General features: G+C 40.3%; 1 protein-coding gene and 1 long non-coding RNA gene across 3 annotated transcripts in view; one reads left to right on the top strand and one right to left on the bottom strand.

The window, feature by feature from the left end:
* LOC131958437 (glutamate receptor 3) overlaps positions 1-7291 on the bottom strand; it is a 54561-nt gene extending 47270 nt beyond the window's left edge. The window contains exon 1 of the mRNA XM_059323476.1: positions 7026-7291. Coding sequence (XP_059179459.1) covers positions 7026-7037 — 12 coding nt within the window. The 5' untranslated portion in view covers positions 7038-7291. The remainder of the gene's footprint in view (positions 1-7025) is intronic.
* Positions 7292-18240: 10949 nt separating this feature from the next.
* LOC131958436 (uncharacterized) overlaps positions 18241-18929 on the top strand; it is a 1560-nt gene continuing 871 nt past the window's right edge. Inside the window, exon 1 of one of the 2 annotated variants that reach the window (XR_009389235.1) lies at positions 18241-18317. This is a non-coding gene — a long non-coding RNA (uncharacterized LOC131958436). Of the gene's footprint in view, positions 18377-18929 lie in introns of both variants that reach the window. The other variant, XR_009389236.1, reaches the window with a different exon arrangement.

Genomic DNA, 18929 nt, shown 5'->3' with positions numbered 1-18929 from the left:
AGGTCTGTGGCTCTACCATCTAAATACAATACACCCCTACCATCTAAATACAAAGCACCCCTACCATCTAAATACAATTCACCCCTACCAACTAAATACAATACACCCCTACCATCTAAATACAATGCACCCCTACCACCTAAATACAATACACCCTACCACCTAAATACAATGCACCTCTACCACCTAAATACAATGCATCACTACCATCTAAATATAATTCACCCCTACCAACTAAATACAATACACCCCTACCATCTAAATACAAAGCACCCCTACCATCTAAATACAATACACCCCTACCATCTAAATACAATGCACCCCTACCATTTAAATACAATACACCCCTACCATCTAAATACAATACACCCCTACCATCTAAATACAATACACCCCTATCATCTAAATACAATACACCCCAAACATCCCACACGCGTGGATATCAGAAAATGAAATGTTAAAAGATGTAATAAATGCTGAGATATAGCAAGCATGATGATTCCAACGTGGGAGGCTTACTTCCCAAACATTCACACGAAACGAGCAACATTCACATGAAACAAGAGCAACATTCACATGAAACAACAGCAACATTCACATGAAACAAGAGCAACATTCACATGAAACAAGAGCAACATTCACATGAAACAAGAGCAACATTCACATGAAACAAGAGCAACATTCACATGAAACAAGAGCAACATTCACATGAAACAAGAGCAACATTCACATGAAACAAGAGCAACATTCACATGAAACAAGAGCAACATTCACATGAAACAAGAGCAACATTCACATGAAACAAGAGCAACATTCACATGAAACAATCCGTTGTTCTCGCTTATAATTCAATCTACCTGTACAGCAAGCAGTGAGCTAAGCAAAAACTCTACTCTTATGATTGCTTTATAGCGAGGGTGCTCTTTAAATGCAGATGCCATTGTTTTATTATTGTGCCTTTTTAAAAAATAAAATCACTAATGAGTGTTTTACCGTGGGTATGTATTGTTTATGTGATGATGTTTTATTGTGATCGTGCTGTATCTTCGTACAATGTGTTCGTGATGTGATGACGTGTACCACATAGCTGAACTAAATACGCCACATGACTTTAGAAAAATAGTTTCAGTTAGTGAAATATAGTTCCGGTCACTGTACATACAAACAAATGTTTTTATTACAAGCTTTATATTTAACTTGCTTCCTATGTCAGTCTGTCTATCGAAACGGGAGAGCGAAATTTCGGGCACTTTTAACCGATCAACAACTCTGGAATTCAGCACCTGGATCAAGACCTAATGACAATGCAATATGACATTAAATTTAACTTAATTGAATGACTTATTAATTTTTTATGAATAAATTAAAATTTTCTGAAATTAGTTGGTAGTCTTATTACAGTATCCCACATTATACGCACGTTATCATGTTCATTTGGTGCGTAATAGTTTTTAGTCATGCAACTCTATTGTATTTTAAAAAATTTAAGTATTGAAAACAAATTGCATAATAAAACATTTTAATAACAAGCTTTTATGTATTAAAACGGTGTTTATGCATTTTAAAAATAATTTTCTTTCCATTAGTTCTAAAACAGGTTATTATTTTTAAAAATTAATTACTGGTTTATTGTGTATTGACGTAATGAACTCCAGACACTCTAATGGTCTCTGGTAATGACGTGTGTGGTGAGCTCACCGGCCGAGTATATCAAGGAACGAATCTCTCTATTCGTCATTCTGCGCCGTGACGTTTGTCATGCAGGAGAGTGAGTACAGTGTCTATATTTAGATATCATAACCGGGCTACTGTTGCCCCGGGGCAAATCTTGATTGGTCTACGGTTGCCACGACAACCGCGCGAATTTGAGAGATAAAACGTTCATTGTTGTTGTGGAAGTTCTCAGTCGTGCTGTGAGGGATGATGATGTGAGATATCTCATGAGTTGGGGGATGTGAGATATATCATGAGGTGGGGGGGAGGGTGGTGTGAGATATATCATGAGGTAGGGGGTGATGTGAGATATTTCATGAGATGGGAGGGTGATGTGAGATATCTCATGAGGTGGGAGGGTGATGTGAGATATCTCATTAGGTGGGAGGGTGATGTGAGATATATCATGAGGTGGGAGGGTGATGTGAGATATATCATGAGATGGGAGGGTGATGTGAGATATCTCATGAGGTGGGAGGGTGATGTGAGATATCTCATTAGGTGGGAGGGTGATGTGAGATATATCATGAGGTGGGAGGGTGATGTGAGATATCTCATGAGGTGGGAGGGTGATGTGAGATATCTCATTAGGTGGGAGGGTGATGTGAGATATATCATGAGGTGGGAGGGTGATGTGAGATATCTCATTAGGTGGGAGGGTGATGTGAGATATCTCATGAGGTGGGAGGGTGATGTGAGATATATCATGAGGTGGGGGATGTGAGATATCTCATGAGGTGGGGGGGGGGGTGATGTGAGATATCTCATGAGATGGGATGATGATGTGAGATATCTCATGTGGTGGGAGGGTGATGTGAGATATCTCATGAGGTGGGGGGGTGATATGAGATATCTCATGAGGTGGGAGGGTGATGTGAGATATCTCATGAGGTGGGAGAGTGATGTGAGATATCTCATGAGGTGGAGGGGGGGGGGTTGATGTGAGATATTTCATGAGGTGGGATGATGATGTGAGATATCTCATGAGGTGGGAGGGTGATGTGAGATATCTCATGAGGTGGGAGGGTGATGTGAGATATCTCATGAGGTGGGGGGGTGATGTGAGATATTTCATGAGGTGGGAGGATGATGTGAGATATCTCATGAGGTTGGGGGGGGTGATGTGAGATATTTCATGAGGTTGGGGGGGGGGGGGTGATGTGAGATATCTCATTAGGTGGGAGAATGATGTGAGATATCTCATGAGGTGGGAGGGTGATGTGAGATAATCAGGTAGGAGGGTAATGTGAGACATCTCATGAGGTGGGAGGGTGATGTGAGATAATCAGGTAGGAGGGTAATGTGAGACATCTCATGAGGTGGGAGGGTGATGTCGTATATCTCATCCTTGTTGATGCCTATCGGCTTATCTTTGATAATTTAAGAACACCCACCTATCAACCATTTTACCACACCACAAGATTAACCACCACAAGATTTCCCACCAAAAAATTACCACCACAAGATAAAATATTTACCACATCTCCAGGATCGCCCCTCCTGTCTCACAGAAACCATGATCAGGACCCCACCACTTTTATAAGCATGCTGTTAAAAGAGCCCCCCCCCCACCACTTTTATAAGCATGCTGTTAAAAGAGCCCCCCCCCCCACCACTTGTACAAGCATGCTGTTAAAAGAGCCCCCCCCCCTGTTGTCTTGCCTGCTGTGGGCAGGTGAGTTTTATTCAACATTTTATTTGTCTCCTTCTCATGGCATTTTGTGTTGCTGTGGAGTAGCATCCCATTGCTATCTTTGCTATATACAGCAATGTAACATTAAACTAGATTAGTTGTATATCTGTATGAGCATTTTGGCTAGACATTGACGCTTCAGAATAGACCCAAAGGTGGTATAGACATAATGATGATGGTAAATATATGATGATATAGAAAAACTGGTCGTATCGTATTGAGATAATGGTGGTATAGACATGAAAATGGCAAATTTATGATGATTATATAACACAAATTGGGGTATAGAGATAATGAGCATATAGACATCAAGGTGTTATAGACATAACGGTGTTATTGACATGATGATGGTGGTGGTATAGACATGATGATGATATAGACAGGAAGGTATATAGGACCAGAGCAGTGGCGTAGCTAGGATTTTTGGGCCCCTATGCAAAAAGTGTTAGTGGGCCCCTCAAAGGCGTAGCGACCCTTCCCTGCGACCGGGGACAAACTTTCGATTTGCACCCCCCCCCCCTCAGATTTTCGATTTGCACCCCCCACCCACCCTTGGGCCCCTATGCCTTGCTTACGCTAGCTTTACGATAGCTACGCCACTGGACCAGAGGTGTTTGAGACGCAATAATTTTACAGAGGATATACATTACTGGTATAGAAAATCTACACTAATTGCTGTTGGTTCATGTTATGTGTCAACCTTTATACACAACCGCTGATAAAAGATTACTTCGGACTTGATACGATTAATTTAAAACGTATTTTGTTTCTCCAACTTAAAAAATACACATAAACAACATTTTTCTTGCGGCGATTTTCAGAGTTTAAGATTTGGCTACCCTTTGAATTATAGTATCCTCATTCCCCCCCCCCCCCACCCCCCTCTACACAACTCATTAGCCCCACCCAACCACCAAAGAAGAAGAAGAAGAAAGTCAGGGTGGAGGTATGACTATGAACAAAAGTAGATAAACAACAGGCCTGACTAAGATGTCGTCCATCTTGACCTTTTCTCGGATTTGTCACACACAAATGTTTTTGTTTACCCCGCCAAGCGCATGCGCAGAACGACGACCCTAAAGGTCTTTCAGTGAGCGAAACTCAACTCAAACGTTGGCGTCACCTGGATGTTTTGGTTGTAGGCCTATTTGTTATGGGAAACTGAAAGTTAATGTGTACCCGTTATGTCAGCTCTAGACCTACACATCAGGTCTGCTGTTATCCTTCCTTATACTGCCACAAAAACAATAAACCTACATGTAAGTGATATGTAATAATCCCATACTTAACATATCCACCATCTTCATTCAATTTGGTTGTAATCAACCACTTAAAACTAATCTAACCAACCTTCATTCAATTAAATTGCAGTGGCGTAGCGAGGTTGTGTTACCCGGTGCGGCACTTAATGGTGTCACCCCCCCCCCCCCCCCAGAGGCGTAGCGACTCTTCCCGGGGACAAATTTTCAATTTTTTATCCCCCCCCCCTCAAACTTTCGATTTGCACCCCCCCCCCCTAAAATTTTTCTCTATATATTTTACTATTTTTGCCTTGGTGTCACCCCCCCCCCCCCCCCTAAATGGTGTCAACCGGTGCGGTCCGCTACCTCCGCCCCCTCCTCGCTACGCCTCTGTAAAGTTGTAATAAACCATGTGAAACTAATCTAACCAACCTGCATTCAATAAAGTTGTAATAAACCATGTACTAATAATCTTCAATCCATGGTTTTAACAATGGTTAGCTCCCCTATAATCGAGCCTTTTAAAAATGTTTCACAAAGACGACTTCGTCAGACTCGAAATTCAAAGAAATACTAGAAGCAGACGTTGAAGCAACAGATTTTAAACTTGATGTGCGAGTAGTGTGTTGCGCACACGACATGCAGTCAAAGTATTGAACCGAGTGCCTTTGTTAAAAAAAAAAAGACGTAGAAAAATACGTCAATGGCATTTGGCCTGATTCATTGTCTGCAGATGTGGAGATATTGAAGTCACGTGGTCCCTAGTTTTTTATTTAGGGCAGCGCCATGACGTCACTTTGCGAGTCGTGGTATGAACCTTGGCCTCCAAATACTTCTCTACTGTTGCTGTTGGGGAGGTTAGGGTGCAGTGAGGGGGTGGGGGTATGTTTTTGGGTCACCATTTGATATTTTATGACATTTAATAAATTATACTTATTTCGAAGAAAGAAATGTTTTTAAAATAATCCAAATCTAATCCAGTTTTTGCGAAGAAGTTATTTTGCATAATAAATGTACACATATTAAGTATAAACGCAGTTCGAGTGGAATTCCAAAGCAGTTTCCCAACAGTCTCAGAAATATGCGAGTTAACGCCCTTTGCTCGATGACTATTGTTTCGCAACCGTAGCGTTTTTCTTTTTATTGTTTAGCCTATTTGAACCGTTACCATACTAGTTCCCCCTCCCATCCGGTTTCAGTCCCGGACGGGGCCTGCACTTCCTGAAAAATATAGCGCGCACTTATTTGCACTGTGACGCGCTGTTTCAAAGAGAAAAAAAACTGCTCACGATTTTTTAAATGCTTTAGTTCTCACCTGCGTGGTGCCAAGGTGAGATCTAAATATGCCATTTTGCTCATCACGGAAATATGCAGACATTTGCATATTTTTTTACAATGTTTAAAAAATGATTTAAAAGTAGAAATTCTAAACTAATAGATCTACATCCTACACCAAAAATCTTGCAGCTTAGAACGGGAAATGTACATGCTCGAGTGCTTTTGTTTGAAGCGAAGACCAAAAACTTTTATATTTTGTTTTTGTGTTTAAAAAGAACAGATGAGTGAAACACATATATATATAACACCATTGGTTGTCTGACACAAAATAGTAATTATTATTTTTAGAATTTAAGGTTATACATACGATTTAATATTTTAACCAATTTAGATTATTTAGTAACAGACTGAGCATAAGTTTTTTTTTTAAATTATAAAACTGAACGATTAAGGTAATTCTGTTGTAGATTTATGGTTTTAAATATTTGGCTTATTGTCTCTCACGCCACACTTTTGCCTGAAAAAATGCATGTTTGAAGAAAGCTTACAATTATATTACTTATTGTAAGAGTTTTCGAAAAACAGTTCATTTAGGTTCGTTGATCTCTCAATTTATAAAACCAATACAATCTAACCCTAACCCGTTCTGTCGCTTCACGCAAGCTTTTAATTTTAACGCGAAAATCCCTCGTTAAAGCTCACTTCGAAACCTAATCCACCCGAATAATTAATGATAACAGACCAGGTAGATTTACAAGGTAATTAGCAAGACCTCCTAATTCTGGATTAGAGGCGGAAGTGACTTGCTTTCACGCGCTTAAAAAGGTAGCGACACGAAGTCTAAATCTCAGGGCGTGGTGGATGGATCTAGCACTTCTGTGACGCCAGACATTTTAAACCGAGGAGATTTTTAGACTTGAATTACTTAAAATTATTCTGAAATTTGTCGAGATTTTGAAATATAATCAATACATTAATTATGAATTGGCTAGCTAATTTAACCTTTAAAGAAAAGAAGGAATAAAGTGTTAATAATATTAATTAAAATAAAACCCACAATGGTGTAGTTGGTGCACGTGCATTTATAATGGTGTACTCACCAGTTTGGACATCTTTCAAAATGTCTTGCAGACGACACTTCTAAAGGTGAAAAATTTGGTGCCGGGAACTCGATCCTGGTTTAACTTTCTAAATTTCTGTTCCTAATTTTCTATTTTCTTTTCGGTTCCTACAGTCAAATTAATAATTGATGTACACACCTCGAAAAATAGTTCCAAAAGAAATCGTATGCCTCAGATTGTGCTGCGCTAGCACTCTAGAGGCGGGGGGAGGGAAAGAGGTGGGAGCCCGCAAATCACAGATCCAGGTAGGAAAAGGCCGAAAGGGTGAGGGTAGTGCAGTGGTAGGGGGGGGGGTCGTTGCTGTTGCCAAGTCGTGCTGGTGCTTCTCTTGCAGATTTGGTCTGCGCATGCGCGAAGCTGGCGTGGCGTCGAGAGTTGAGTGTTACGTCTACTGTGGATAGCGAGTCTTCTACTGGATACGTTGACTGGATAAAGCTAACCCCGGGGATTTGAATGTCTGTCCTGCTACAATATGAACGAACCAAATTCCACCGGCAAATAACTCATTATAGAAATCTGGTAAACAGCAGTCTAACCCAAGCCCCAGCAGTCAGGCCAAAGCTAACAAATCTTGCGTACGCTTTTGGACACTTCAATTTTTTGCAGAACTGATCCTTTTATTTCATTGGTGTGGGGTGGGTTTTTGTTGCTTTACCTGATATTCAGTGGCGGAACTAGAAAAAAAAGCTCCCCCGCAAAAAGTTTTTGGACCCCCCTAATATATATATATATATATATATATATATATATATATATATATATATATATATATATATATATATATATATATATTCTTGGAGACGTTAGAAAATAAGCTGTAAGTACGCCTTGCAGTCCCCTCTCTTCCTCTCTAGAAAGTCTGGTGAGCTGTGTTCACGCTAAATGTTTACAATTATAGAGCCGGGTTTAGTGACGGCTATTAAGGGCAGAATATGTAGTTTGAAACGATTTTAAACTTAGGGGAGGTAGCTAAGAGGAGGCTGCTTTTATGGGGGGGTAAGAGTTGGGGGAAAGGAGGGTGAGGGGGTTATCGTCCTTAACGACTTACTGATAGTGTTTTAAAGCAAATATTTTCGTTGACAGCAGTGTTACTGTCGAATTCACAAATTATGAATTACTGAAAAGTAGAAAATAAAACAACAAAATAGCGGCGTATGATACGCCGCGGGTCGGCTCGCATATTATAATAATCTATTTCTTAATTGAGTAACCTTATTCAGTGCTAAGTATAACCATCCTGAGTCAATAATCCAGACAAAAATAAGTCCAAACTCATTTATAGCCTGAAATTATCGTGTTTTATAAATGCTTTTTTGCCATTCATGCTTACCAAACATTGAAAAAAATATTACTTTCGTTATCGCAAGTTGGTCAAAATAATATAAACAAGTAAGCTTGATTTGTGCAATGGTTGCTCGCGTTATGTTTATTTTTAAGATTTTTGTATTTATATTATTAATTTTGAATACATTTATTATTATTGCTAAACGATTCTTTGGCATGTCTTATTTAAATAATAATTATGAGAATCAATAGCTTTTTAATTTACATTGTACAAAAGTATTTAAATGAGATTTATGGGCACTCCTATTTTAAAAGAGGGCAGTAAGTCATGGAAGTAGTGTGAATCTTTTTTACCTATCGTTCAAACTACAACTCTTTTAGATTTTATATTTTTCTACGCAACAGTGTATGGTAGTTACTGTAGAACAATCACTGCTATAGTAGACCTGTTTTTTTTTTTTTTACAAAACCACTATCAAGGTGAACGAAAAACAATATTTATGAAATAAAAATTCATTGCTTTTCTTGTGGTCAGAATTGGGCCCCTAAACGTCCTGCCCCTCCCCCGCATTGCGGGGCCTGGCGACATGGTAGTTCCGCCCCTGCTTATATTAGATCGTTTTGTTATCCAGATTCTTGACTAGTTTTCCCTTTTCCTCTAAAGTTTCAAAATCTTAAGAGTTCATTCCCTTTGTGTCAAGTTCAAACACTGTTCAACATGTTCCTCTGGAATTTCACTCAACGTTGAAGTACATGTACTTTACATTCACCTACACATAAAAAGTACCCCTGGCAGAAATTACAGTATAACAACATCCACCCCACCACCTCCCCATTCTTTAGCATTTAGTACTTTTTCAATTAAAACTATTTTATAATCTTGATCAAAGCATTTCAATTTATTTATTTTTAAATGGAATAGAACTTTTTTTTTATAATTAACGTAAATTATGTTAACTATCTTTTAGTGGGAGAAAGTAAAATAAATGACGCGGCATACATTCACCAAGGTCTATAACTGCCATTCCCAGTTAGGGTTTAAAATATCTCATCTTTGATCTCTCGGCTTTTATTCGAAAAGGCAGGGAAATAAATTTTATACCACTTTTGTTGCCCATACATTTTTAAAGACTTCGGTTGCCCTTATATTTTCAAGACTTTGGGTAAACGTAATGTGAAGGCAAATGATACACTAGCGATGTAGATGTTTTGTGTTGTACGGGTTACTTTGTGGTTCAGTGATGTGTGAGTCGGGAGTACAACCGACGCCGTGGTTCCGATAGAAACTGAATCAATGCTGCTGTTTGACTAAATCCTATCACTGGCTTGATACTAGTGTTAGTCAGACTGACTAAATCTTACAGAGGTTGACTAAATTTTACTATCCATCTAATCTTTGTTCTTCTCTTTCTGTATTTCTTTCCCCATTTTTTGTTGCTGTATTAGTCCATCCAAGAACAAACTACAAGGCAGCAGTTGTTTATCTGCCAGGGTTCCGAACTCTGGACTTCATAGTTTATTAACCATGAGCTTTACCGACTCGACCCAGTGGCTTAGGCAGGGGGGGGGGTGTTATGGGGGTTACACCCACAATGGACCCCTCTGTAAAAAAATGTATTGTCATAATACCACTGTTACTTATTTAAATCTATTTATGTATTAATATATATGTATAATTGTACATGTATGTTTAGAACAGTCATCTAAAAACTTACGCTATGTTGAATCTGAGTTGGTTATCCCCCCCCCCCCCCACCTCACCACCAGAATGGGACAGGCCGTAATTGTGTAAAGCGACATTGTCACACCTAGGTACACGCTGGGTAAGATAATAGACCTAAAGAGACCGTACAATGGAGATTAAAGTTTAAAGTTGTATTTATATTATTGTAATTAAAGAATGTTCAAAATTCTTTTTGAAAAAAAGGTATTTTCTTTCTGATTTTGAGGAACATTTTTTATGTAAGTGTACTCATCATTCGTTGTACATAAGGCGCTGCAGTTTGATAGTTGGGATTCCCATTTATTCGTTGATAGTTTTTCTCTCACAGCAGTCTGAAATTATCGAACCTGATTTTCCAGGGACACTACCCAGAAAATACAGTATTGCTAAGATTGTTTAAACATGCGCTTGTTTGATTATTCCCCTTTTTTATGCATTAAGTACACAACGTAAAAAATAAAACAAAAAGGTAAAACGATAAAATATAATTACCTGGCTCGCAGACGCTAAACAAGCATGGTAGCCAACTATATTCGCTGCGATAGGCTTTCACCCCCACCCACCTAATATTTTTTACAGGCCTACAAATAATAGTCGTATAACAGAAGTGGCCGTAGTTATATTTTGTCTAAATAACATTTCAAATAATGCAACCTCAACATTCCGTAGTGGACGATTTACATTTCAATAGCAGTAAAACATTAATTTAAAGAAAATTCGGGGGGAGGGGGGTGTTCTAGCCGAGTATAAATGTCAAGGAAAAGTCATGGTAGGAAGGGAAATAGCTGGTGGATTATTCATGCAAAGGTTGCAGGTTGGTGCTGTTGTAGGCGGCGAAATGTGGTACTCATCAGCTACACCGTAGAGTCGCAGAACTGTGTGGTAGGTGGTGAGATGTGGCACTCATTAAGTAACCACAATGTAGAGTCGCAGAACTTTTTTCAAATGGTTTTTGTGTTAGACAAAGTGTAAGAGTTAGGTAAAATCAGTTTCACTAAGTCGTGTGTATTTTAAATTAAAACGTAAATATGGTTAAATATTAAATAATGAACTATCTTATTATTAATACAGTGAATACACAGACACAGACACAGACACACACACACACACACACACACACATATATATATATATATATATATATATATATATATATATATATATATATATATGTTTATTTATTTATTTATTTATTAAACCGAAATTATAAATAGTTTATGCAGAAACACAAAATCAATAATTGTGTGATTGTTTATATTTTTAGCATAAGGCAGCAAAGTGTGTTCACATCTGCAGAGTATACGAAAGGACGCGAGGAAAATGCAGCAATATATTTCCTCCCTTTCGATCTAGTCTTGTTTTATTAGAAAAACTCTCATGAAAGTACCAATATAACAATTTGTCTCACAATGCTATAGAGCACCCCTGGTATTATGTGAAGGTAATATCTTCCTGCAGACTCCACATCGAGATTCTGTCACCTGATAGCCTGGCAGTTAATGAGGTGCCATGATTGCAGGTTGGGTTGATGGGTTTTTTGTGTCATGTCCGCAGTGACATGTCCCAGCAATCACATTCAGTCGTATCGCCGTTCTCATCTTACCTCATACACCATCCATACTGCACTCTCCAACATACACCATCCATACTGCTCCCTCCAACATACACCATCCATACTGCACTCTCCGTCATACACCCTCCATCATACACCATCCATCATACACCCTCCATCATACACCCTCCAATATACACCTACCATCACACACCCTCCATCATACACCCTCCATCATACACCCTCCATCATACACCCCCCATCATACAACCTCCATCATACACCCTCCATCATACAACCTCCATCATACACCCCCCATCATACAACCTCCATCATACACCCTCCATCACACACCTTCCATCATACACCCTCCATCACACACCCCCCATCCTACACCCTCCATCATACACCATCATACACCCTCCATCATACACCCTCCATCATACACCCCCCATCATACACCCTCCATCATACACCCTCCATCCTGCATCTTCCACCCTGCACCCTCCATCATACACCCTCCATCATACACCCTCCATCCTACAACCTCCATCATACACCCTCCATCATACAACCTCCATCATACATCCTCCATCATACACCCCCCATCATACACCCCCATCATACACCCTCCATCATACACCCTCCATCATACACCCCCCATTACACACCCCCCATCATACACCCTCCATCACACACCCCCCATCATACACCCTCCATCATACACCCTCCATCATACACCCTCCATCCTGCATCTTCCACCCTGCACCCTCCATCATACACCCTCCAGTATACACCCTACATCATACACCCTCCATCACACACCCTCCATCATACACCCTCCATCATACACCCTCCATCATACACCCTCCATCATGCATCTTCCACCCTGCACCCTCCATCATACACCCTCCATCATACACCCTCCATCATACACCCTCCATCACACACCTTCCACCCTACACCCTTTATACACATTCCATCATAGACACTCCATCCTGCATCCTACATCCTCCACCCTGCACCCTCCATCATACACCCCCATCATACACCCTCCATCATACACCCTCCATCATACACCCTCCATCATACACCCATCATACACCCATCCTACACCCTCCATCACACACCCTCTATCATACACCCTCTATCATACAACCTCCATCACACACCCTCCATCATACACCTTCCATCATACACCCTCCATCATACACCCTCCATCATACACCCATCATACACCCATCCTACACCCTCCATCACACACCCTCTATCATACACCCTCCATCATACACCCTCCATCATACACCCATCATACACCCATCCTACACCCTCCATCACACACCCTCCATCCTACACCCTCCATCACACACCCTCCATCCTACACCCTCCATCCTACAACCTCCATCATACACCCTACATCATACATCCCCCATCATACACCCTCCATCACACACCCTCCATCATACACCATCATACACCCTCCATCATACACCCCCCATCATACACCCTCCATCACACACCCTCCATCACACACCCTCCATCATACACCATCATACACCCTCCATCATACACCCTCCATCACACACCCTCCATCACACACCCTCCATCATACACCCTCCATCACACACCCTCCATCACACACCCTCCATCATACACCATCATACACCCTCCATCATACACCCTCCATCACACACCCTCCATCATACACCCTCCATCACACACCTTCCATCATACACCCTCCATCACACACCCTCCATCATACACCCTCCATCACACACCCTCCATCATACACCCTCCATCACACACCCTCCATCACACACCCCCATCATACACCCCCCATCATACACCCCCATCATACACCCTACATCATACACCCTCCATCACACACCCTCCATCATACACCATCATACACCCTCCATCATACACCCTCCATCACACACCCTCCATCATACACCCTCCATCACACACCTTCCATCATACACCCTCCATCACACACCCTCCATCACACACCCTCCATCATACACCATCATACACCCTCCATCATACACCCTCCATCACACACCCTCCATCACACACCTTCCATCATACACCCTCCATCACACACCCTCCATCACACACCCCCCATCCTAAACCCTCCATCACACACCCCCCATCCTACACCCCCCATCATACACCCCCCATCATACACCCCCCATCATACACCCTCCATCACACACCCCCCATCATACACCCCCCATCATACACCCCCCATCATACACCCCCCATCACACACCCTCCATCATACACCCTCCATCATACACCCCCCATCACACACCCCCCATCATACACCCCCCATCATACACCCCCCATCATACACCCCCCATCATACACCCATCATACACCCTACATCATACACCCTCTATTCTGCACATCATACTAACTAACGAAAAAAAATATTATTTGCTGTATATCAAAGTTTATTTTCGTCTATCAATGAGCGTTTTTTTTTTATGATGTATTGAAAAAAAACTGTAAATCATTTATTGCGTCAGTCAATGCACTCTTAACCGTTACACGTGGTATGACGTAATGTAAAAGGACAAAGAAAAAAAGTATCACTAAGAGTGGGGATTCTGTTAGGATAAATTTATCCATGTAGATCGGCAGGGAAATGGGAGGTAACCCCGAGTGTGGATTTAGACTGAGACAGCTGTGTCAGACGTTTTATTCAGACGATAATTTAACTGGGCTAAAAAATAGGTTTAAAAATAGAAATATCCCAGCGCGATCTCAAGAAACTACTCTTTGGCCGACAGTTTGGTTCCTCGAGCTTCAAGCTAGAGGTAAAAAACGTTTCAAGTTTTGTAGTTATAGTGTCACTAACAGCTCTTCATTGTCATCTCGTACCAGTGACATCACGTGTCACTGACATCTCTCGTGTCAGTGACATCTCTCGTGTCACTGACAACTCGAGACACATGTCGTGGTGACTCACTGACCTAACACACTGGTGACATCCGCTCAGTTTCCTGTAGTAGTAGGTAACTTGACCCCATCAATCTGAGAGAACATTTTGATTTCTGAAGTTACTAGCGATGAGTTTAGATAAATAGCTGTGGGATAAAATGTAAAATAATATGAAATAGGGCTGGTAAGTAGGTCACCAGCCAGTTCTACGGCTCAATAAAACCTGCAATAGCTATAGAACTGGTTGGTTACCTACTTACCAGCCCTATTGTTGTTAAACTTGGATCAGGTGTATCAGTTCAATAGTGCTCACACTGACTCAAAACACACGTAATGTCACATGACTCAATCTATTTTTTTTAAAATCGTATTGAGTCGAAATACATCAAGTGATTCACAGACAATCTATACATCGTTTTGTTACTTCTCGTTAGAGCACGTTTTGTGTTGGAATGAAAAAAAGTCGTCTGATTCACAAACTATTTATAGATTCTTGTGTTATTCCGCGAATGAGCAATACGTTTGTTTTTTTCACGTAACACGCGGAAAGAAGAGCGAGCGATAAATAAAATTTGGAAGAGATGTGAAAATATTTGGCATGTGTCCATCTTGTTACACCTCGCGCTAATGGCGTGGGTAGGCAACACTTAGTTGGCTGGGAGGGTTTGGCTGGAACATGCCTGCTGCTAGCCAGGGGTGGGGCTGGGGGGGGGGGGGGTTACTGGGGCGTGGGAGTTGGGATGATGGAGCTTAAAGGGGAGTATGTGTTTGTGGGTGGAGTATGGGTGGGGCGTGAGGGTATGTATGGGGGTTCTCTGGTGTATGGGGGTGTAGGGGAGGTTAGACTATTTGTGTGTTTAGTTTTGTGGTGGTAGGGTGCGTAGCGACTGTGTGGGCGCTTTTACGATTGCTGGGGTTGGGCGTGGGAGATTTTTTTAGGCAAGTTTGGGAAAGACCTGGAAGTTTAGTAAGACACAGCTGAGGTTTGTATGTGTAAGATTTTAGTGTATTGAAGGATTTGCTTGTGTACGACGGTAGGTGTTAGTAGAGCAAATACATTGTATTTGTGATTGTGGGTTATACAGGCAGATTGGTCTTAGTTTTAAGAGAAGGAAGAGATTCATTGCTATAGTTTCCTGGCGTGAGTGTCTGGGGGCAGGGGTGGAAATAGTGTTGATGGTGTTCGTTTAGGTGAGAATTCGACCAAAGGGTTCGAGGAAGAAGTACGATATCAGGGGCTAACATATGATAAAATATTGTTCTATTATATTTGAGTATGTTCAGGGAAGGAATTTAAACAAACGAATGGATGGGTTTGTAAAACGTATTTTTCGACCTGAGGTTTAAGAATGTTTTCGTTTTTGTTCTAGGATCAAATGAACATTGTGATGTTAAGAGAAGTTGAAGACAAACATAACAAGAAATTAAAATGTATAGAGTGGATACTTTACAGGTCACGTGGTCTAGAATGCTGAGTGGGGCGTAACGTGTTAAACACGTGCGGACCTACTCACGTTCACAAGCTGAGCTATCTGACGGCTGCTCTACAGGTACAAAGATGTGACTGACAGGACTTTAAGATCAAAGGTCGTTGGGAATGGTGGCAGGAAATGGTGCTTACATGTGTGTTAGGGGTGGGGGGAGGGGGGGGGGGGGCATTCAAACAGGTAACTCCCCAGATTATCAATAAGAAAAATGTTTAATTACAAATCCAATTAAAATTAATATGGAAGTATAGATGATTATCGTGAGTAAAATTTAGTTAACACTCTTTTAGTCTTTAAGACCTCTAAGTAATTTGTTATGTTGAGGGAGGTAGATTTTTGAAAACCAATTAAGAATTACTGGCTTGATGATTAGGTATCGAGAGATGGGTCTATAGGTGGGTATGTAGGTGGGTATGTAAGTGGGCCTAGAAGTTGGACTATTGGTGAGTTTATAGGTGGGTTTGTATGTGGTTTCTGTGTGGGTCTTATGAGGGGTATAACGGTGGGTATATCTGTGGGTCTATAGATGGGTCTATACGCGGGTAAATAAGTGGGAAAATCAATGGGTTTATTATGGGTGGGTTTATATGTGAGGCTAGGTTGAAAAGTAGCTCTAAAGAGTGTAGAGGTCTGGACTATAAAATAAGGCTGTAGACTAGAGGATAAGTTGATAGATTTGGGAGGGGGGTGAGACAATACATGTTAATAAGACAATAAACAGTAGACACACAGAAAAATGTGTGAGACGAACTGCTCATTAAACAACCGACACTCGACCAGATTTAGCAACCGAGGGGAAATAACTGAGAAAAAACAATGTAACCCAATTTTCAAAATAGGGGAGTTAATTTTGCCGGAATTATTTGAATTTTTATTTCTTAGGTAAAGTGAAAGAAGACAAGACATGATCTTAGATTAGTGAAAAAACCAGGGAGCTTAGAGTTTTGGACGTCTTTTAAATGAAATTAATTTGACACTACGACATCCAGCTGTTGAAAGAATCCAGAAGGCGGCAGTTATCTGTCTATTATAGCGATGCCGGCCCATCAGACAATCTGTTAAATGTTTAGATGGGGTGTTAGATTGTTGTCTATACATGTCTTACATTTATTTCTACCAAAACATACCCATACCACCAATAGACATGTATGAACATGTTATACAGTCAGAAACCGATTGGGCAGAGAAGCATCTTTCAAATAAGCATTTCTTGAGCATGCATCTATGTTCATTATCAACAGGAAAATCAAAGGTATGTTATGTTACAAAAAGCCACATTATAATCAAACATTACATCTAAACACATATATATATATATGTATATATATATATATATATATATATATGTATATATATATATATATATATATATATATATATATATATATATATATATATATATATATATATATATATATAATATATATATATATATATATATATATATATATATATATAGGCCTATATATATATATATACGAATTAAAGAAAATCAAAAGTAATTTTTAAGTTTAAACATTATGGCCAAACAAAAAATATTACATTTTAACAAACAAGTTACTCTATGATTGCACGTTATTTCGTAATGCCTCAAAAGGACAACCGTTCATATTTCGATAATTTACCAATTTTCAAATTACACACCAATCAAAAACCTGGAGCTATCGGCTTACAAATGAAACGCCCGTTTAAGGGGGCGGTGTTCAGATATTACATCTATTACATGTCACGTGATGATGATATGGTGAGGAGAATGATGGGATATGGGGCGTTGGTAATGGTCGCTGGCAGGGTGTGGATAGGGGGGGGGTAGGCGATGTTTTTAGAGATTTAAGTAGTTTGAATGATGAAGGCAGTGTTTGAAGGAGGCAAGCTATGACTTGTTGTGGAAGGGGAGGAGGGGGTACTATAGCAAACTATTTCATACCAGACAAGTTAAGCAAACTGTTGTTCTTTGTGAACTGTGTGAATGTGTCCTAAGAATTATCTCGTTCTGATCTAAGGTTCCGTCGTCGTCGTCGTAGTCGTCGTAGTCGTCGTCCCCCCCCCCCCCCCCCCATCTTTAGTTGTTCATACAGGTTTCAAGCAATTGTTGACGCCATTAGAATTCACTTCGTTGAAATAGATCGTATGATTGGATAATAGCCGGACAATCACGTGATGGTTAACCAATCAGATGACGTCGTATTTTGAATTGCCATACCAGCTATATAAGCCGTCCACTCAACCCAGTGTACAATCCAAGCTATATAAGCCAGTGTACTGTGAACACCATCGGGGTAAGACACGGGAACGCATGTACATTTTGGTCAGCTGATTGGCTCATACACTGGCTGAGGTTTTCTTTATTTTATTTACCAATTAAATATCACTTCGTAAACAATCATTTTCAGATTTGCTGCTCTGTTGAGTTGAGACTGTTATTACAACATTTTTTTTTCTAATTGGAAAAAAAAATGGCGGAACTGAGGTCAACATTTAGAGTCATTGATCTGTCGGAAGCTGCCTAAATGTTTGCCTAAATGTTGTTTGCCTAAATGTTGTTGGCCTAAATGTTTGCCTAAATGTTTGCCTAAATGTTTGCCTAAATGTTGTTTTCCTAAATGTTTGCCTAAATGTTTTCCTAAATGTTTGCCTAAATGTTTGCCTAAATGTTGTTTGCCTAAATGTTGTTGGCCTAAATGTTTGCCTAAATGTTTGCCTAAATGTTTGCCTAAATGTTGTTGGCCTAAATGTTTGCCTAAATGTTTGCCTAAATGTTTGCCTAAATGTTTGCCTAAATGTTTGCCTAAACGTTTGCTCATTGTATGTTAGCTACGAGTGGGCCGGTTCTGATTTTTACCAAGCAGGTTCCTGATTGTAGGCCTGCTTGTTATCTAAAGAAATGTTTC

The sequence above is a fragment of the Physella acuta genome, unplaced genomic scaffold (genome assembly GCF_028476545.2).
Source record: "Physella acuta isolate Inbredline_101_S28 unplaced genomic scaffold, ASM2847654v3 ptg001328l, whole genome shotgun sequence".
Classification (NCBI taxonomy): domain Eukaryota; kingdom Metazoa; phylum Mollusca; class Gastropoda; family Physidae; genus Physella; species Physella acuta.
The sequence above is the reverse complement of the archived record's forward strand: the minus strand, read 5'-3'. Positions and strand labels throughout refer to the sequence as shown.